Genomic DNA, 20,853 nt, shown 5'->3' with positions numbered 1-20,853 from the left:
CATTTTTTTTTTTTTAAATATACACATTTGGTATCACTGCGTTCAGAATCGCCCGATCTATCAAAATATAAAGTAAATTTACTAGATTGGTAAATGGCGTAACGAGAAAAAAAAGGCGATCAAAACATCGTATCTACCACAAAATAGTATCAATAAAAATGTCAGCTCCGTGCACAAAAAATAAGCGCTCACCCAGCCCCAGATCCTGAAAAATGGAGACGTTACAGGTCTCAGGAAATGGCACCATTTTTTTTTCTTACAAACTTTGGATTTTATTTTCACCACTTAAATAAAAAAGAACCTATACATGTTTAGTATCTGCGTACTCATACTGACCTGGAGAATCATAATTGCAGGTCAGCTTTAGCATTTAGTGAATATCGTAAAAAAAAAAAAAAACATTGTGGAATTACACTTTTTTGCAATTTCACTGCACTTGGATTTTTTTCCCATTTCCAGTACACTATATGGTAAAATCAATGCCATACAAAAGTAAAACTTGTCCCACAAAAAAACAAGCCATCACACGGCCATATTGACAGAAAAATAAAAAAGTTATGGCTCTGGGAAGAAGTAACGAAAATTGCAAGGTGGTGAAGGGCTTAATGGTGTCACATTGACAAAACATCACACATACAACTGAGAGTTTAGCCTAGCATGTGCCTAACAGAGGCTTTAATTAATAAACTATCCAAAATAAAAAAACTTGTGAATAGTATTATTGATAACAACATTATTACAAGCTAGGTTCCAGGCATTTCCAGAAATAAAAAAATAACCATTGATGTACTCTTGATTTCTCTTAGTTAACGCACTGATGGTCTGATGCACTTGGCTAAGCGCTAAGGACTCTAAGCTATGTGTCAGAGATATTCTTGAAGCTAGGGGAGACACCTCCACAATATGGAATCCAATGGAACATAACTAGTGTTGAGCGATACCTTCCGATGTCGGGAAATATCGGATCGGATTGGATCGGACCGATACCCAAAAAGTATCGGATATCGCCGATTCCGATACCGGAAACCAATGCAAGTCAATGGGACAGAAATATCGGAATGAAAATAAACCCTTTCTTTCCTTGTAGGTTAATTCTACATGAAGGAAAACAACTAAGAATAATGTAGAATGTATTGGGGGAGGTGGGGGAGACAATAAAGGCATAGAGGTTTAGCCCAATCAAATGGAATAGCAGGAATTAATATATTTTTTAAGACGTTCTGAGTTACGGAAATATTGACTATGTTAAGTATTTTTATATTTTGTCAGATATTTATGTTTCACTACTTCCATGCTCTTCACCTTCTTTTTTACTTCTCCCACACTTTCTCCTTCATCATCCTCAGCATCTTTTTCATCCTCTTCTTCTTCACCTTCTTCATCTTCTTCTTCTTCACCTTCTTCGTATTATTCTTTTTTTTTACATTCTTCATATTCTACTTCTACATCTTCTTCATATTCTTCTTCTTCATCATATTCTTATTTGTGACAGGCATTCCTGTAGTTGTTATCTATAAAAGGTTGGACATTACACCTTTCGTTCTGCCCGTCACAAAAGATTTACAACAGGATTTGTCCGCGTTCAGTTTGGCCTGCAGCAGCAGGTCTTTTCCAGGGGCACCACGAGGAGGAACGGACTCACCCCCATACACTGCTTAGTCATCTTCTGCTTATAATTTAGATATTATCTTTTGCTCTGATTTTTAGTCTTATGCTTAATGTTCTTCCGCTTTTTGTTCTGCAGCTTCTTGTATTTCTGCTTCTTGGTTTTCTGTCTCTTGTTCTTCTGTATCTTGGTGCTTGTCTTCTCTTCTTTGTCCTCTTGGTCAACTTCTTCAGGGTCATCTTCTTGGTCTTCTTCGGGGTGGTCTTCAGGGTCGTCGTCTTCGGGGGTCCTCGTCTTCGGGGTCCTCGTCTTCTTCGGGTTGGTCTTCTGGGTCCTCGTCTTCGGGGTCCTCGTCTTCTTCGGGGTGGTCTTCAGGGTCCTCGTCTTCTTCGGGGTGGTCTTCAGGGTCCTCGTCTTCTTCGGGGTGGTCTTCAGGGTCCTCGTCTTCTTCGGGGTGGTCTTCAGGGTCCTCGTCTTCAGGGTCGTTGTCTTCGGGGTCCTCGTCTTCTTAGGGTTGGTCTTCAGAGTCCTCGTCTTCAGGGTCCTCGTCAGGGAGATCCAGAGTGATTACCAAGAACCATTTCAAAAAGCTTGAACTTGGAAATGTAGCAGAAGGTACAAGAAAGCTGAGGAACTACCGAGAACCAGCTGACGGTACTGGAACCCGGATGGGTAGCAGAAGGTACAAGAGCCAATGGAACTGCCGAAGACCAGCTGACGGTACTGGAACTCGGTTACTAAGCAGGAGGTACCTGTGCCAGAAAGCACTACCAAGGACCAGCAGACGTTGGTGGAACTTGGATACCGAGAAGGAGGCACCTAATCCAAAGGCACTGCCGAGAACCAGCTGACGGTACTGGAACCCGGATGGGTAGCAGAAGGTACCCATGTAAAAAAAAGTTCAAGGCCGCGAGCCGGCCGCAGTTACCAAAACCCACAGTCCTACAGGGGGTGCTTGTCCTATTGGCACTATGGAACCAGCCTTCATTGCCAGATCCCGCAGCCCACATAGGAGTCACCTAAACTGCAGGCACCATAGAGTCGGCTAACCCGACCGCAACACGACAGGACAAGGCATTGGAGGCAAAGTGACGTTGACACTACCCGGAAACAGCTGGCGTGCTGGAACCAGGCTGGGCAGGAGGGAGTACCCGTGCCAAAGTCACTGCCGAGAACCAGCTGACGGTACTGGAACCCGGATGGGTGGTAGAAGGTACAAGAGCAAATTGAATACCGAGGACCAGCTGACGGTACTGGAACCCGGATGGGTAGCAGAAGGTACAAGAGCCAATGGAACTGCCGAAGACCAGCTGACGGTACTGGAACTCGGTTACTAAGCAGGAGGTACCTGTGCCAGAAAGCACTACCAAGAACCAGCAGACGTTGGTGGAACTTGGATACCGAGAAGGAGGCACCTAATCCAAAGGCACTGCCGAGAACCAGCTGACGGTACTGGAACCCGGATGGGTAGTAGAAGGTACAAGAGCAAATGGAACTACCGAGAACCAGCTGGCGGTGCTGGAACCCAGGGTAAATACTAAAAACAGAGTGGAGCCAGAGGTGTAATTGGAGCAAGTTTTAAATCAGTAGTACAGTGGATGTGGACAAAGCAGGAGAATTTGCCGGACACACAGCAGGGGAACAGCTGACGTTACTGAACCCCAATAACACTGGAGCAAGCGTTGACTGTGCAGACGGCACTTCTGAGCAGCAACTAGCGGTATTGGAGCCCAGGGTAAATACTAAAAACAGAGGAGCCAGAGGTGTATTTGGAGGAGGTTTTAAATCAGTAGTACAGTGGATGTGGACAGAGCAGGAGAAATTGCCGTCTGCACAGCAGGGGAACAGCTGACGTTACTGAACCCCAATAACACGGCAGCAAGTGTTGACTGTGCAGACGGCACTTCCGAGCGCCAACTGGCGGTGTTGGAGCTCAGGGATAATACTGAAAACAGAGGAGCCGGAGGTGTAATTGGAGCAACTTTAAAATCTGTAGTAGTGAGAATGTGGACAGAGCAGGAGAAATTGCCGTCCGCACAGCAGGGGAACAGCTGACGTTACCGAACCCCAATAACATGGCAGCAAGTGTTGACTGTGCAGACGGCACTTCCGAGCGCCAACTGGCGGTGTTGGAGCTCAGGGATAATACTGAAAACAGAGGAGCCAGAGGTCTATTTGGAGGAGGTTTTAAATCAGTAGTACAGTGGATGTGGACAGAGCAGGAGAAATTGCCGTCCGCACAGCAGGGGAACAGCTGACGTTACTGAACCCCAATGACACGGCAGCAAGTGTTGACTGTGCAGACGGCACTTCCGAGCGCCAACTGGCGGTGTTGGAGCTCAGGGATCATACTGAAAACAGAGGAGCCAGAGGTGTAATTGGAGCAACTTTAAAATCTGTAGTAGTGAGAATGTGGACAGAGCAGGAGAAATTGCCGTCCGCACAGCAGGGGAACAGCTGACGTTACCGAACCCCAATAACATGGCAGCAAGTGTTGACTGTGCAGACGGCACTTCCGAGCGCCAACTGGCGGTGTTGGAGCTCAGGGATAATACTGAAAACAGAGGAGCCAGAGGTCTATTTGGAGGAGGTTTTAAATCAGTAGTACAGTGGATGTGGACAGAGCAGGAGAAATTGCCGTCCGCACAGCAGGGGAACAGCTGACGTTACTGAACCCCAATGACACGGCAGCAAGTGTTGACTGTGCAGACGGCACTTCCGAGCGCCAACTGGCGGTGTTGGAGCTCAGGGATCATACTGAAAACAGAGGAGCCAGAGGTGTAATTGGAGCAACTTTAAAATCTGTAGTAGTGAGAATGTGGACAGAGCAGGAGAAATTGCCGTCCGCACAGCAGGGGAACAGCTGACGTTACTGAACCCCAATAACACGGCAGCAAGTGTTGACTGTGCAGACGGCACTTCCGAGCACCAACTGGCGGTGTTGGAGCTCAGGGATAATACTGAAAACAGAGGAGCCAGAGGTGTAATTGGAGCAACTTTAAAATCTGTAGTAGTGAGAATGTGGACAGATCAGGAGAAATTGCCGTCCGCACAGCAGGGGAACAGCTGACGTTACTGAACCCCAATGACATGGCAGCAAGTGTTGACTGTGCAGACGGCACTTCCGAGCGCCAACTGGCGGTGTTGGAGCTCAGGGATAATACTGAAAACAGAGGAGCCAGAGGTGTAATTGGAGCAACTTTAAAATCTGTAGTAGTGAGAATGTGGACAGAGCAGGAGAAATTGCCATCCGCACAGCAGGGGAACAGCTGACGTTACCGAACCCCAATAACATGGCAGCAAGTGTTGACTGTGCAGACGGCACTTCCAAACGCCAACTGGCGGTGTTGGAGCTCAGGGATAATACTGAAAACAGAGGAGCCAGAGGTCTATTTGGAGGAGGTTTTAAATCAGTAGTACAGTGGATGTGGACAGAGCAGGAGAAATTGCCGTCCGCACAGCAGGGGAACAGCTGACGTTACTGAACCCCAATGACACGGCAGCAAGTGTTGACTGTGCAGACGGCACTTCCGAGCGCCAACTGGCGGTGTTGGAGCTCAGGGATAATACTGAAAACAGAGGAGCCAGAGGTGTAATTGGAGCAACTTTAAAATCTGTAGTAGTGAGAATGTGGACACAGCAGGAGAAATTGCCGTCCGCACAGCAGGGGAACAGCTGACGTTACTGAACCCCAATAACACGGCAGCAAGTGTTGACTGTGCAGACGGCACTTCCGAGCACCAACTGGCGATGTTGGAGCTCAGGGATAATACTGAAAACAGAGGAGCCAGAGGTGTATTTGGAGGAGGTTTTAAATCAGTAGTACAGTGGATGTGGACAGAGCAGGAGAAATTGCCGTCCACACAGCAGGGGAACAGCTGACGTTACTGAACCCCAATAACACGGCAGCAAGTGTTGACTGTGCAGACGGCACTTCCGAGCGCCAACTGGCGGTGTTGGAGCTCAGGGATCATACTGAAAACAGAGGAGCCAGAGGTGTAATTGGAGCAACTTTAAAATCTGTAGTAGTGAGAATGTGGACAGAGCAGGAGAAATTGCCGTCCGCACAGCAGGGGAACAGCTGACGTTACTGAACCCCAATGACACGGCAGCAAGTGTTGACTGTGCAGACGGCACTTCCGAGCGCCAACTGGCGGTGTTGGAGCTCAGGGATCATACTGAAAACAGAGGAGCCAGAGGTGTAATTGGAGCAACTTTAAAATCTGTAGTAGTGAGAATGTAGACAGAGCAGGAGAAATTGCCGTCCGCACAGCAGGGGAACAGCTGACGTTACTGAACCCCAATAACACGGCAGCAAGTGTTGACTGTGCAGACGGCACTTCTGAGCACCAACTGGCGGTGTTGGAGCTCAGGGATAATACTGAAAACAGAGGAGCCAGAGGTGTAATTGGAGCAACTTTAAAATCTGTAGTAGTGAGAATGTGGACAGATGAGGAGAAATTGCCGTCCGCACAGCAGGGGAACAGCTGACGTTACTGAACCCCAATGACATGGCAGCAAGTGTTGACTGTGCAGACGGCACTTCCGAGCGCCAACTGGCGGTGTTGGAGCTCAGGGATAATACTGAAAACAGAGGAGCCAGAGGTGTAATTGGAGCAACTTTAAAATCTGTAGTAGTGAGAATGTGGACACAGCAGGAGAAATTGCCGTCCGCACAGCAGGGGAACAGCTGACGTTACTGAACCCCAATAACATGGCAGCAAGTGTTTACTGTGCAGACGGCACTTCCGAGCGCCAACTGGCGATGTTGGAGCTCAGGGATAATACTGAAAACAGAGGAGCCAGAGGTGTATTTGGAGGAGGTTTTAAATCAGTAGTACAGTGGATGTGGACAGAGCAGGAGAAATTGCCGTCCACACAGCAGGGGAACAGCTGACGTTACTGAACCCCAATAACACGGCAGCAAGTGTTGACTGTGCAGACGGCACTTCCGAGCGCCAACTGGCGGTGTTGGAGCTCAGGGATCATACTGAAAACAGAGGAGCCAGAGGTGTAATTGGAGCAACTTTAAAATCTGTAGTAGTGAGAATGTGGACACAGCAGGAGAAATTGCCGTCCGCACAGCAGGGGAACAGCTGACGTTACTGAACCCCAATGACACGGCAGCAAGTGTTGACTGTGCAGACGGCACTTCCGAGCGCCAACTGGCGGTGTTGGAGCTCAGGGATCATACTGAAAACAGAGGAGCCAGAGGTGTAATTGGAGCAACTTTAAAATCTGTAGTAGTGAGAATGTGGACAGATCAGGAGAAATTGCCGTCCGCACAGCAGGGGAACAGCTGACGTTACTGAACCCCAATGACATGGCAGCAAGTGTTGACTGTGCAGACGGCACTTCCGAGCGCCAACTGGCGGTGTTGGAGCTCAGGGATAATACTGAAAACAGAGGAGCCAGAGGTGTAATTGGAGCAACTTTAAAATCTGTAGTAGTGAGAATGTGGACAGAGCAGGAGAAATTGCCATCCGCACAGCAGGGGAACAGCTGACGTTACCGAACCCCAATAACATGGCAGCAAGTGTTGACTGTGCAGACGGCACTTCCGAGCGCCAACTGGCGGTGTTGGAGCTCAGGGATAATACTGAAAACAGAGGAGCCAGAGGTGTATTTGGAGGAGGTTTTAAATCAGTAGTACAGTGGATGTGGACAGAGCAGGAGAAATTGCCGTCCACACAGCAGGGGAACAGCTGACGTTACTGAACCCCAATAACACGGCAGCAAGTGTTGACTGTGCAGACGGCACTTCCGAGCGCCAACTGGCGGTGTTGGAGCTCAGGGATCATACTGAAAACAGAGGAGCCAGAGGTGTAATTGGAGCAACTTTAAAATCTGTAGTAGTGAGAATGTGGACAGAGCAGGAGAAATTGCCGTCCGCACAGCAGGGGAACAGCTGACGTTACTGAACCCCAATAACATGGCAGCAAGTGTTGACTGTGCAGACGGCACTTCCGAGCGCCAACTGGCGGTGTTGGAGCTCAGGGATAATACTGAAAACAGAGGAGCCAGAGGTGTATTTGGAGGAGGTTTTAAATCAGTAGTACAGTGGATGTGGACAGAGCAGGAGAAAGTGCCGTCCGCACAGCAGGGGAACAGCTGACGTTACTGAACCCCAATAACACGGCAGCAAGTGTTGACTGTGCAGACGGCACTTCCGAGCGCCAACTGGCGGTGTTGGAGCTCAGGGATAATACTGAAAACAGAGGAGCCAGAGGTGTAATTGGAGCAACTTTAAAATCAGTAGTAGTGAGAATGTGGACAGAGCAGGAGAAATTGCCGTCCGCACAGCAGGGGAACAGCTGACGTTACTGAACCCCAATGACATGGCAGCAAGTGTTGACTGTGCAGACGGCACTTCCGAGCGCCAACTGGCGGTGTTGGAGCTCAGGGATCATACTGAAAACAGAGGAGCCAGAGGTGTAATTGGAGCAACTTTAAAATCTGTAGTAGTGAGAATGTAGACAGAGCAGGAGAAATTGCCGTCCGCACAGCAGGGGAACAGCTGACGTTACTGAACCCCAATAACACGGCAGCAAGTGTTGACTGTGCAGACGGCACTTCTGAGCACCAACTGGCGGTGTTGGAGCTCAGGGATAATACTGAAAACAGAGGAGCCAGAGGTGTAATTGGAGCAACTTTAAAATCTGTAGTAGTGAGAATGTGGACAGATGAGGAGAAATTGCCGTCCGCACAGCAGGGGAACAGCTGACGTTACTGAACCCCAATGACATGGCAGCAAGTGTTGACTGTGCAGACGGCACTTCCGAGCGCCAACTGGCGGTGTTGGAGCTCAGGGATAATACTGAAAACAGAGGAGCCAGAGGTGTAATTGGAGCAACTTTAAAATCTGTAGTAGTGAGAATGTGGACACAGCAGGAGAAATTGCCGTCCGCACAGCAGGGGAACAGCTGACGTTACTGAACCCCAATAACATGGCAGCAAGTGTTTACTGTGCAGACGGCACTTCCGAGCGCCAACTGGCGATGTTGGAGCTCAGGGATAATACTGAAAACAGAGGAGCCAGAGGTGTATTTGGAGGAGGTTTTAAATCAGTAGTACAGTGGATGTGGACAGAGCAGGAGAAATTGCCGTCCACACAGCAGGGGAACAGCTGACGTTACTGAACCCCAATAACACGGCAGCAAGTGTTGACTGTGCAGACGGCACTTCCGAGCGCCAACTGGCGGTGTTGGAGCTCAGGGATCATACTGAAAACAGAGGAGCCAGAGGTGTAATTGGAGCAACTTTAAAATCTGTAGTAGTGAGAATGTGGACACAGCAGGAGAAATTGCCGTCCGCACAGCAGGGGAACAGCTGACGTTACTGAACCCCAATGACACGGCAGCAAGTGTTGACTGTGCAGACGGCACTTCCGAGCGCCAACTGGCGGTGTTGGAGCTCAGGGATCATACTGAAAACAGAGGAGCCAGAGGTGTAATTGGAGCAACTTTAAAATCTGTAGTAGTGAGAATGTGGACAGATCAGGAGAAATTGCCGTCCGCACAGCAGGGGAACAGCTGACGTTACTGAACCCCAATGACATGGCAGCAAGTGTTGACTGTGCAGACGGCACTTCCGAGCGCCAACTGGCGGTGTTGGAGCTCAGGGATAATACTGAAAACAGAGGAGCCAGAGGTGTAATTGGAGCAACTTTAAAATCTGTAGTAGTGAGAATGTGGACAGAGCAGGAGAAATTGCCATCCGCACAGCAGGGGAACAGCTGACGTTACCGAACCCCAATAACATGGCAGCAAGTGTTGACTGTGCAGACGGCACTTCCGAGCGCCAACTGGCGGTGTTGGAGCTCAGGGATAATACTGAAAACAGAGGAGCCAGAGGTGTATTTGGAGGAGGTTTTAAATCAGTAGTACAGTGGATGTGGACAGAGCAGGAGAAATTGCCGTCCACACAGCAGGGGAACAGCTGACGTTACTGAACCCCAATAACACGGCAGCAAGTGTTGACTGTGCAGACGGCACTTCCGAGCGCCAACTGGCGGTGTTGGAGCTCAGGGATCATACTGAAAACAGAGGAGCCAGAGGTGTAATTGGAGCAACTTTAAAATCTGTAGTAGTGAGAATGTGGACAGAGCAGGAGAAATTGCCGTCCGCACAGCAGGGGAACAGCTGACGTTACTGAACCCCAATAACATGGCAGCAAGTGTTGACTGTGCAGACGGCACTTCCGAGCGCCAACTGGCGGTGTTGGAGCTCAGGGATAATACTGAAAACAGAGGAGCCAGAGGTGTATTTGGAGGAGGTTTTAAATCAGTAGTACAGTGGATGTGGACAGAGCAGGAGAAAGTGCCGTCCGCACAGCAGGGGAACAGCTGACGTTACTGAACCCCAATAACACGGCAGCAAGTGTTGACTGTGCAGACGGCACTTCCGAGCGCCAACTGGCGGTGTTGGAGCTCAGGGATAATACTGAAAACAGAGGAGCCAGAGGTGTAATTGGAGCAACTTTAAAATCAGTAGTAGTGAGAATGTGGACAGAGCAGGAGAAATTGCCGTCCGCACAGCAGGGGAACAGCTGACGTTACTGAACCCCAATGACATGGCAGCAAGTGTTGACTGTGCAGACGGCACTTCCGAGCGCCAACTGGCGGTGTTGGAGCTCAGGGATAATACTGAAAACAGAGGAGCCAGAGGTGTAATTGGAGCAACTTTAAAATCTGTAGTAGTGAGAATGTGGACAGAGCAGGAGAAATTGCCGTCCGCACAGCCGGGGAACAGCTGACGTTTCTTAACCCCAATGACACGGCAGCAATTGTTGACTGTGCAGACGGCACTTCCGAGCGCCAACTGGCGGTGTTGGAGCTCAGGGATTACAGTTCAGGTGGTAGAAACATGAACAGAACAGGAGACCTGGATACTTTTGCCAACAATTATTTATTCTGGAAGAGGACTGGCAAATTCATGAGAGATCCAGGCCTTGTTCATTTTGAGAAAAGTAAGCCGGTCAACGTTATTGGAGGATAGTCGCATGCGACGGTCTGTTAGTACACCACCTGCGGCACTAAAGACGCGTTCCGATAATACACTAGCAGCAGGGCAAGCTTGCACCTCCAATGCATACTGACTTAGCTCTGGCCATGTATCTAGCTTACAGACCCAAAACTTGAAGGGAGAAGAGCCGTCTGGGAGTACACTAAGAGGGCAAGACATGTAGTCTGTCACCATCTGACGGAAACGTTGCCTCCTGCTGACTGGAGCCGTCTGTGATGGTGTAGACATTTGTGGCGGCGGGGACACAAAACTTTGCCACATTTCGGCCATACTGGTCTTGCCTTGTGCTGAGGCGCTGCTTCTGCTCCCTCTTTGTGCAGAGCTTCCTCCACTGCCTCGACGCACTGAGCTGCTTTGTAAAGCACTAGCAGCACTGCTCTCGGTTGGAATGGAGAACATGATGGAATGCACCAGTGCGTCTTGGTACTCCCGCATTTTACGCTCCCGGTTCAACGGTGTTATAAGGCTTTGTAAGTTGTCCCGGTAGCGAGGATCTAGGAGGGTGGACACCCAATAATCAGCCGTGTTGAGAATGTGGGCGATACGGCAGTCGTTTCTCAGGCACTGCAGCATGAAATCAACCATGTGCTGCAGACTGCCAACTGGCCAAGAAACGCTGTCCCCTGCTTGAGGCGTGATCTCTGCCTGCTCTGCATCACCCCACCCTCGCTCTAGATACTGACTACTAGAGCATTGTGTATCTCCCTCCTCTGGACAGATGTCTTCCTCATCCATTGACTCCTCCTCATCCTCCTCACAAAGTGTCCCCTGCCTAGGCCTTTGTGAGGAACCACGTTGCGCAGACTGTAGAGAAGCAGATGGCATTTGTGACTCCTCATCCTCCACCTCTTCCAAAACCTCGTCCCTTAGTGCTTGCAGTGTTTTTTCAAGCAGGCAGATAAGGGGGATAGTCATGCTGACTAGTGCATCATCTGCACTCGCCATCCGCGTGGAATAATCGAAGGCACGCAAAACGTGGCAAATGTCCTTCATAGAGGCCCACTCAGTGGTGGTGAAGTGTGAACGGCGCGCACTGCGACTTGTTTGCGCCTGCTGCAGCTGGAACTCCATTACTGCTGCCTGCTGCTCACACAACCTCTCCAACATATGTAACGTTGAATTCCACCTGGTGGGTAGGTCACATATGATGCGATGTTCCGGAAGACGTAATCGGCGCTGCAGAGCTGCAATGCGTGATCTTGCATTGCTGGAACGCCGCAAGTGAGCGCACTCTATGCGGACCTTGTGAAGCAGTGCATCAAGATCCGGATAGTCCCTCAAAAAACTCTGCACGACCAAGTTAAGCACATGTGTCAGACATGGGATGTGAGTGAGGTTGCCTAGGCCCAGAGCTGCCACCAGATTTCGGCCATTGCCACACACTACCATGCCTGGCTGGAGATTCGCTGGCACAAACCACACGTCGCTCTGCTGCATTCCAGAGCTCCTGCGCTGTGTGGCTTCGATTCCCCAAAGAAATTAATTTTAATACGGCCTGTTGACGTTTGGCTACGGCTGTGCTCATATTGGTCACCATAACAGGTAACCGTTCACGGGTCGATGTGGAGGTAGACCGTGACGGCTCCTGCAGCGCTGATTCAGAGGAACTGGAGTATGAGGAGGAGTCAATGTGTACAGACTGGATTCCTGCAATCCTTGGAGTTGGCAGAACACGTACAGCGCCACTCTCAAGATCTGTACCCGGCTCCACAACATTTACCCAATGGGCAGTGAGGGAAAGGTATCGTCCCTGTCCATGCTTACTGGTCCACGCATCGGTGGTCAGGTGGACCTTGCTACTGACGGCGTTTTGTAGCGCATGTTTAATTTTTCCCTCCACATGATGTTGCAGGGCAGGGACGGCTTGCCTGCTGAAATAAAATCGGCTGGGCACGTTGTATTGTGGGACTGCCAATGCCATAAAGTTACGGAATGTGTCAGTCTCCACCAGCCTGAATGATAGCATTTCAAGGGCCAGTAGTTTAGCAATGCCAGCATTCAGAGCCTGTGCTCGGGGGTGGTTTGCCGAGTATGGGCGCCTTTTCTCCCATGCCTGTGCTAACGATGGCTGTAGACTGGCCTGGGAGTGTGAGGATGACTGGGAAAGTGGTGCTGTGGGTGGAATTACACTGTGTTTCTGTACAACAGTGCCAGAGATTCTTCCATGGCGATCCTGTGAGGAAGCCGAACCAGCTGTGTGTGAGCTGGAGGAAGAGGCTACAACACGAGCTGAAGAGGTGGTAGGTGGCGCTGTAGGTTGGCCTAGGTCTTCAGTGTGTTTTTGTAACTCCACCACGCGCTTGGTCCTCACATGTTTCCACATATTTGTGGTATTGAGGTTGCTGACACTTTTCCCTCTTTTCACCTTCTGATTACACAGCTTGCATTTGACAAAGCAAATGTCATCTGCAACTGTGTCAAAAAAGGACCAGGCACTGCAAGTCTTGGGAGCGCCCGCTTTGGATTTTGGAAGAGCCATGCTCCTAATGGGTGCCGAAGTGGAGGCTACAGGCAACCAAGTCTGCCCCCTCCCTCTCCCTCCTTTTTGGGCTGTTCGGGGAATCTCTTCCTCAGAGCTGCTCCCACCACCTTCCTGTCCCTCACGCCATGATGGGTCAAGGACCTCATCATCTACACCACCCTCTTCAAACAACTGCTTCTCCTGGGTAGTCTCGACAGCACAGTACGCACCAGAAAGTGGCACCTGAGTCTCATCATCAGATGCGTACTGAGGTGTGCTGCTGACCATAGGCACTGGCCCACCCGCCTCTTCAGATTCAGAGAGACAAAACGGTTGCGCATCACTGCATACTACCTCTTCTTCAAATTCTCGAATTCTGCTTGGCTGGCCCCCTCTTTCCAAGCCAAGAGATTCAGAGAACAGAAGTAGAGATGGCTCCTGTCCAGGGCTCTCTGACTGCCTGGGCAATTTGGCAGGTGGTGAAGAGACAGATGGGTGCTCTTCAGTGCTCAGGACCTGAGAGGATCTGGAACTAATTGAAGTCGATGCGTTAGCTGCCATCCATCCGACAACGGCTTCAATTTGGTCCTCCCGCAGCAGTGGGGTACGGCTAGCTCCTACAAAGCTGCGAATAAAGGACTGTTCCCTGGTAAAACTGGGGGATGCTGATCACTGGTGCCCGCAGCAGGTACAGAATCCCCACGTCCTCTCCCTGCAGGCACAGAATCCTCACGTCCTCTCCCTGCAGAAACTCCACGCCCACGCCCACGCCCATGACCACATGCCTTACTCCCTGCCTTCTTCATCTTGGTAGACTGATAAAGATAGGCAGAAAAGTACTAAGGGCTTAGTGTGCTTATTCCTGAACAGCTGCTAACAGGTATAAGAAACACTAATTTTATAAAGTGTGGACTAGACTTTAATATGAGCTAATGTGGCCTACACAACTGTAAAGTGGAGTGTTTGGTGAACTTTATTTAGGTTTTTTTTGTCACAAAAAGACACTGGATGTGCCTAAAGATGTAATAACGATAGTATCACAAACTTTTTGTAGCTATTACAATGTAGGAAGGTAACCTACAATGCAATAGATGAGACTGCAAAAAATAGGCTAATACTAATCTGGCTGGGGCTGCAGGGCCCAATGCTGCAGAAAGGCTCTTCTAACTACTCCTATATAGTGTGTTTGGAACCAATTTAGCTGAATACGGATGGAACCACCACACTAATAGGAGAAATCAGGAAAAATTATGAATTGGCAAAAAAGGACAATGTATGAGGCAGTGACACACACTGAGTGCACTACAACCAGACGTGGTTGAAGCACACACTACAGGGTGAGCTGCACTCGCACACCAGACCTTGCAGACCGCGGTGAACAGTACAGATGCAGAGCACTATGCACTAGCGCTGCAAGACCAAAAAAATTTCTCTATCTACTCCTATATAGTGTGTTTGGAACCAATTTAGCTGAATACGGATGGAACCACCACACTAATAGGAGATATCAGGAAAAATTATGAATTGGCAAAAAAGGACAATGTATGAGGCAGTGAAACACACTGAGTGCACTACAACCAGACGTGGTTGAAGCACACACTACAGGGTGAGCTGCACTCACACACCAGACCTTGCAGACAGCGGTGAACAGTACAGATGCAGAGCACTGTGCACTAGCGCTGCAAGACCAAAAAAATTTCTCTATCTACTCCTATATAGTGTGTTTGGAACAAATTTAGCTGAATACGGATGGAACCACCACACTAATAGGAGATATCAGGAAAAATTATGAATTGGCAAAAAAGGACAATGTATGAGGCAGTGACACACACTGAGTGCACTATAACCAGACGTGGCTGAAGCACACACTACAGGGTGAGCTGCACTCACACACAGAGACCTTGCAGAAAGCGGTGAACAGCACAGAGAACTGTGCACTAGCACTGCAAGGCACAGCGATTTATAAAGTAGCTTGGGTAAAGCAGAATAGACCAAATAGGTAGGTAAAACTGTCCCTCAGAACAACAGCATCCTATCCCTAACTGAATTCACAGCAGAGTGAGCTCAAAATGGTGGCGGTGGCTTTTATAGTGCATCATGACATCATTTCAGCAGCCAATCACAGCCATGCCATTAGTTAAGATGCCTACATGCCTAACAGGATGTGCCCACACTTCTTAGGATCCTCATTGGCTGAATAAAATGAAAATGGCTCATTGCATTATGGGAACTTCCGATTCCGGTATACGATATTGCAAAAGTATCGGAATTAAGTATCGGAATTCCGATACCGCAAATATCGGCCGATACCCGATATTTCAGTATCGGAATGCTCAACACTAAACATAACATGATTTTTTTTCTCTGTTGCATTCCTTTTAAAATTGGTTTCTGTAAGCTACAGAAGTACAGTATTAAAAAGACATGTGCAAGGGGGCTAGGGACGGTAGCAGCGAATACTGACAGTACTAGGGGGGGAAATGGGGATAACAGAGGGATACATACCGACAAAATCATGTATCAATAGATATGGCTTGCATCCATAAAGTACATAGATCCCCCAACCCCTAACTGTGGCAATAGGGCTCCACAGAGTAGAGCCCTACGAATGGACTATAGATTAAGGCAGTATCCAGATTAAATAAATCACTAGTAAATAGGTCAGCCATAAAAGTCCAGTTAGCGATGGAGAAAATAGAACCCCCCATTGGGGCATGTAGAAAAAAACACCACAGTAGAGGAGGATAGCAGATAAACAGTGCTTACCCTAGGTCAGTAATCCAAAAGATAGAAGGGAAAGCCCGCTTCCCGACGCGCGTTTCGCGTGTATACTGATCGGCTTTCTCCCTTGAGAAAGCCGATCAGTAGGGCTCCCCCCCCTAGTACTGTCAGTATTCGCTGCTACCGTCCCTAGCCCCCTTGCACATGTCTTTTTATTATATGTTTTGTGTTGTCTCATATTCTGTGTCAATAAAATTTATACCTTTTTATCTTTGACAAAAAGCTCCGTTTTTTCTCTTGGTGGTATACATGCTTTTGGAGTTTAGTACTTGTTATTGCACACTACCTGTGGTTCATATAGTGTGCTACTAGGCAATATGCCTTTGGGATTTTTTGTTGTAAGAAGTACAGTATTGCCTCATAGATGACGTTGGGTGATATAATAGTGCCATGCTCATAAGGCTTTAAAATCATTAAAGTAAAATGATGTATCACGGAGATACCTTAGGCTTTTTAGTAAATTAATAAACTACACATAATGGGAGAAATCTACGGCAGCAAAATGGGCCAGTACTTTCTATCAAGTTAGGCTCCCAATTTGCTTCATGTTTTGCCAAATTTTACACCTACATCAACAGGTTTGAGAGACCTCAAGTGAAAAGTACATGACTAAAAAAGATCAGTATTGTATTTAAATTGAAGCTACTATCAGAAAATTATCTAACGTTTAAATCACGTTTTTGTGTTAAATTTATTTCTTTAATTGTTGGCAATGTTTTTTTATACATATCACAATCTGGATTAAAGTAAAATATAGAAATCTTGCAGTTTTCAAACTGACCACTGGGGCTTTTTTAAAATCAAACTTCCTGTTGTTTCAGGAAACAATATATGTACATCAGCCACAATGGTCAGGTCCCAGCCTTATTTTCTGTATTGAAATATCCGATGAACGTGTACAAAAAATCATTGTGAATAGAGGGAGAGTGGGGTCAGGTGTGACATCGCCTATTGTGATTGGTGGGTCCTGTGTTATCAGTTAGGCATACTGGTGTTACCTGTCATTGTAATCCTGCATCTGATGGGGAGCCTTGCTGAAAACTCTTCCCGAAATGACAGGAAGTACGAGTTTAAAAAAGCCCCAATGACCAGTGTGAAAATTGTAACACTGCTAATTTTAATTTTTTAAAAGAATGTGATATGAAAAAAGCAACAACAATGATTTAAAAATACATAAAAACCTGATATAAACAATAAGTAATTTTCTGATGATAGCTTTCCTTTAAGTGAAGTAGACTGGTGTGCATAGACACCTGCCATTAGGTGACATTAGGTAGAGAAAAGTGTCTAATATGCCAACCAAATATATTATGGCACAGGTGCCATGGTGATAAATAAATCAGCTGTCACATTAATGGTCTTTGAGTCCACTATAGTACAATTATTATACTATACTAGAGCTTGAATGATTGAACTATTCTGATTGTCACTTCAGGAAAAGCTCTGTCCTATATAAACAAGAGTTACTTCTCTGATGCCAGTGGGAATAGAGGAGGAGCCCCGAATGTGGCCGTTGTGCTTGTAGACGGTTGGCCAACAGATAAAGTGGAAGAAGCTTCCCGTCTTGCTCGTGAATCTGGAATCAACATATTCTTTGTGACAATTGAGGCTGCGGATGATAACGAGAGATCGAACGTTGTAGAACCCAACTTTGTAGACAAGGTATTTTTATTGGCAGTATTCTATTTTCATTGTTTAGCTGCCTACAAGAAAGGCTAAATGTCAACTAAAGAGAAAAAATACAGACTAAATACAAACTAAATATTAGTCAAATGAATACTTCTAAAAGGGTGTGTCCAAGAATTTTTCATGTATCTAAGAGAAAAAAATGTAAGTGACATGGAACCTAGTCATTAGGCTTGGCAGTGATTATGTGACTACAGATTTGTGAATCCTCACATCGCGCATACTACACGAGGTGAGGATTCTCCGGTGCCGGCCACTCCAGCCAGGGACAGACGCTGTCGTACCTGCACATCTAACTGGTGGGAGTACCGTAGTTCTGTCCCCCGGAAATGGGATGAGTGTAGTGCATGCAGCTTGCTGAGCTCAGTTCCACACTCCATCCTTACCCGGGAGTGGAATACCACACCTCTGGGTCGAGGTGCAATACCCCTGTAGCAGCCGAGTCCTCAGGGTGCTACATTCCCCCCCGGCAAATCACAGCACGTCCTCGGGCTGTAAAAGAGTAAAACAATATAAAACATACAAACTTTTTCAAAACATACACGAACATATACAACATTATAAACACTATCAGATTCTAGCAATATAAACTTTTTCATATAAAACTCTTTTATATAAAATGTTCTTGTTCTTCTGGCCACGGTGCACTTGTGACCAGGTAAATTGCTACAGTCACTGGGAGGAAAACAGTAATCCTCCTATAAAACCGGTAGGGGGCGCTTTAGGAAGCGCAACTATTTACAGGGTGGCCGCTCTCAGTCCTCGGCCAGGTAGAGGGAAAGAACGACCGCTCTCAGTCCTCGGTCAGTGGGAATAAGGGATGGCTGCTCACAGTCCTCAGCCTGTTAAGGGATAGGGACACACGGGTAACAGTTTGCTGGTCCCTACGGGGACTATACTTTACTGGTGACAGTTCTTGTACCCTTACGGGTAACTATTTACAGCTTCACTGTACCGTACTTTAATAACGGCATCCTCCTGCTCCTTCTTGAGGGTAATCTTCAGACCCGTCCGGGTCCTCTTGACCTTCCTCGAACCGCAGCTCTTTCTCAGTCAATCTGTGCACATGGAGAGCATATGGACCTTTGGCACATTGATGCCGGGTGAAGGTGACCTCATCACCCAGGTAAAGATCACGTCCTCTGTGTCCCTCCGGCAGATGGCTCTCGACGTCCCTGCGGGTGACAAAGACGTCGCCGGGGGTTCGGTGGTCCCGGATAAAACCCCAACCGTGCTGCAGTTGAAACTTGATTACGGTCCCGGTGGCGCGGGGACCATGGGCTGCACGGGGGTTTCGTCTGGTCCGGCTTTTCTGTTCCGCACTCTGTACTTGCAGCCGCTCCTTGCGGACCCGCCTCTCTCGCCGTTCCCGGTCGAAGACCTCCAGCTGTTGCCGGCAGCACTCTGCTCGCCGGGCTGCGGCCGCCCGGGTCTCATGGGTGAACCCAATGAGGTTTTCTCCGGTGGGGTCCCATTCGAATTGGGCTTCCTCCAACGGGAGCGGGACGATCTTGACAGGCGCCGGAGCCGGGATCAGGGGCTCACACAGGGGCCTTTCCTTCCGGAATCGGGGATGGATGTATTCCGGTGGCCACTCAAAGGGCTGCCCATCCGGGCAAGTATGCTGGGCGAACAGATCCTCGCCCAGTGGTGGCACTGTGGAGGTAGAGGGCGCTGTGGGGGCAGCGGCGCCCGGGGGCTCTTGGCAATGCGTCCAGGCCGGAGGCATCCTGAAAGTGAAGGGCGCTTTAGAGGCAGCGGCGCCCGGGTCCACCAGGTCTTGCGACCAGGCCGGTGGCATGATAGAGGTAGAGGGCACTTTGGAGACAGCGGCACCCGGGGGTACTCGGCCTTGCGACCAGGCCGGTGGCGTTTCCTGCTTGGCCGCGCTCAGGGTTGCGGCGCGTGACGTCACAGGGGGCGTGGCCGCGGCTCCTGCTTGAGGCCTAGTCTGGAGCGGTGGCGGTGCAGCGACGGGCACGGTAGGGGGAATTTCGGGCTCTGCGACGGGGAGCTGGGGCAGGCTCACGGTTTCTAAGCTTGGGGTAGTGACGTCCCCTTTACCTGCCTCCGTCTCTTCAGCTCCTTCCACGGCGTCGTCTCCGGCCTTCATTCCTCCTGCACCATCCTCAGAGGCAGTCAGACTCCTCGTCTCGGGTGGCGTGCTCCGCTGGCGGGTTCCAGCCTGCTGGGCCATCTCCCGACTCCATTCAGTCAGCGTTTCTCGCTGCACCTGGGCCATCCTCCGTGCGAGGCCCTCTAGCGCAGTCTGTGCACGCTCCCGGTCTCGGGGGAGCTGTGCCAGGATCTCCACCAGGTCTTGTGGGGCGGTGGCTTGCAACAGGCTCCTGACCACAGGGTCGGTGCTGCCTGACTCTCCCTCCATCTCCGGGTGCGACCTCCCCAGACTCCTCCAGGCTGCACCCATCCTCTCTCTTTTGTTCTTGATCCGCCCACACTGAGGGTGGTCCCGGGGCAGCTTGGTGATTGTCAGTCCCAGGGGCAGACCCCCCACGCTGACGGACATCTCAATCATTACAGTCTCTGATGGTGGGGGCGGTCTTCGCTTTTGGCGCCATTCTTGGACCTGGCCCACGATGGGAGGTGGTCTCTTGCCACCCTCTGGCACGCCCATAATGGCGTCCGCTCTGCCAGGGCGGGAAATCTTCTCTGATGGCGGGAATCGTCTCCCAGTGGCGGGAAACTCCGTGGATGGCGGGAAAAGGCTGCAGATGGCGGGCAACTGGCGGGAAATGATCCGAGATGGCGTCCGATGGCGGGGACCCTCCGGAACTGGCGGGAGACTTCTTCTTACGGTACTTATAGACTTTTCTTCAGGCACGCAGTACCCGGTGGTTGCGGGCACGTAATCCTGCCGACTACGCCAAAGTTGACGCACCCCCTGGGCCATGTTCAGGGGCTTACCCGGAGCCGGATCTGACAGGGGTAGTAGTCCTCGTGGCGGTGACCCGGTCCGTGCCCAGGGTGTCAAACTAAGTGGTTGGCAGTCTTGGTAGATGTTGTTTCAGTGTCGACTACGCCACCCGTTGATTTGCGGTCACAAGACCGCCGCTGCAGAACAGTCCGCTGAGGCCGGTAGTATGTGTGCAGCATAGATGGTATAACCCCCAACGGGAGGGGTATGGCCTCAGGGCAGCTGGTGCGGATGATGGAGGTAGTGATAGTGCAGAAAGGAGAGTCAGAGACGTGAGATGCAGTTTCAGGGTTTTTACTCACAGGTGTTCCTTCAGTCACTCTGGCCTTGAGTGACCACCCGAACCGTGCTGCATTCACCA

At 49.4% G+C, this 20,853-nt stretch overlaps 1 protein-coding gene across 3 annotated transcripts in view; it reads left to right on the top strand.

Annotated features, from left to right (window-relative positions):
* VIT (vitrin) overlaps positions 1-20,853 on the top strand; it is a 326,453-nt gene that overhangs the window by 297,757 nt on the left and 7,843 nt on the right. For all 3 annotated transcript variants that reach the window (XM_073672665.1, XM_073672664.1, XM_073672663.1), the window contains one exon: positions 17,307-17,533. In XM_073672665.1, coding sequence (XP_073528766.1) covers positions 17,307-17,533 — 227 coding nt within the window. The remainder of the gene's footprint in view (positions 1-17,306; positions 17,534-20,853) is intronic.

Source organism: Phyllobates terribilis, unplaced genomic scaffold, assembly GCF_046119375.1.
Source record: "Phyllobates terribilis strain yellow unplaced genomic scaffold, ASM4611937v1 Scaffold_3__8_contigs__length_932513732, whole genome shotgun sequence".
NCBI classification, from domain to species: domain Eukaryota; kingdom Metazoa; phylum Chordata; class Amphibia; order Anura; family Dendrobatidae; genus Phyllobates; species Phyllobates terribilis.
This window is presented reverse-complemented; position numbering and strand designations above follow the sequence as displayed.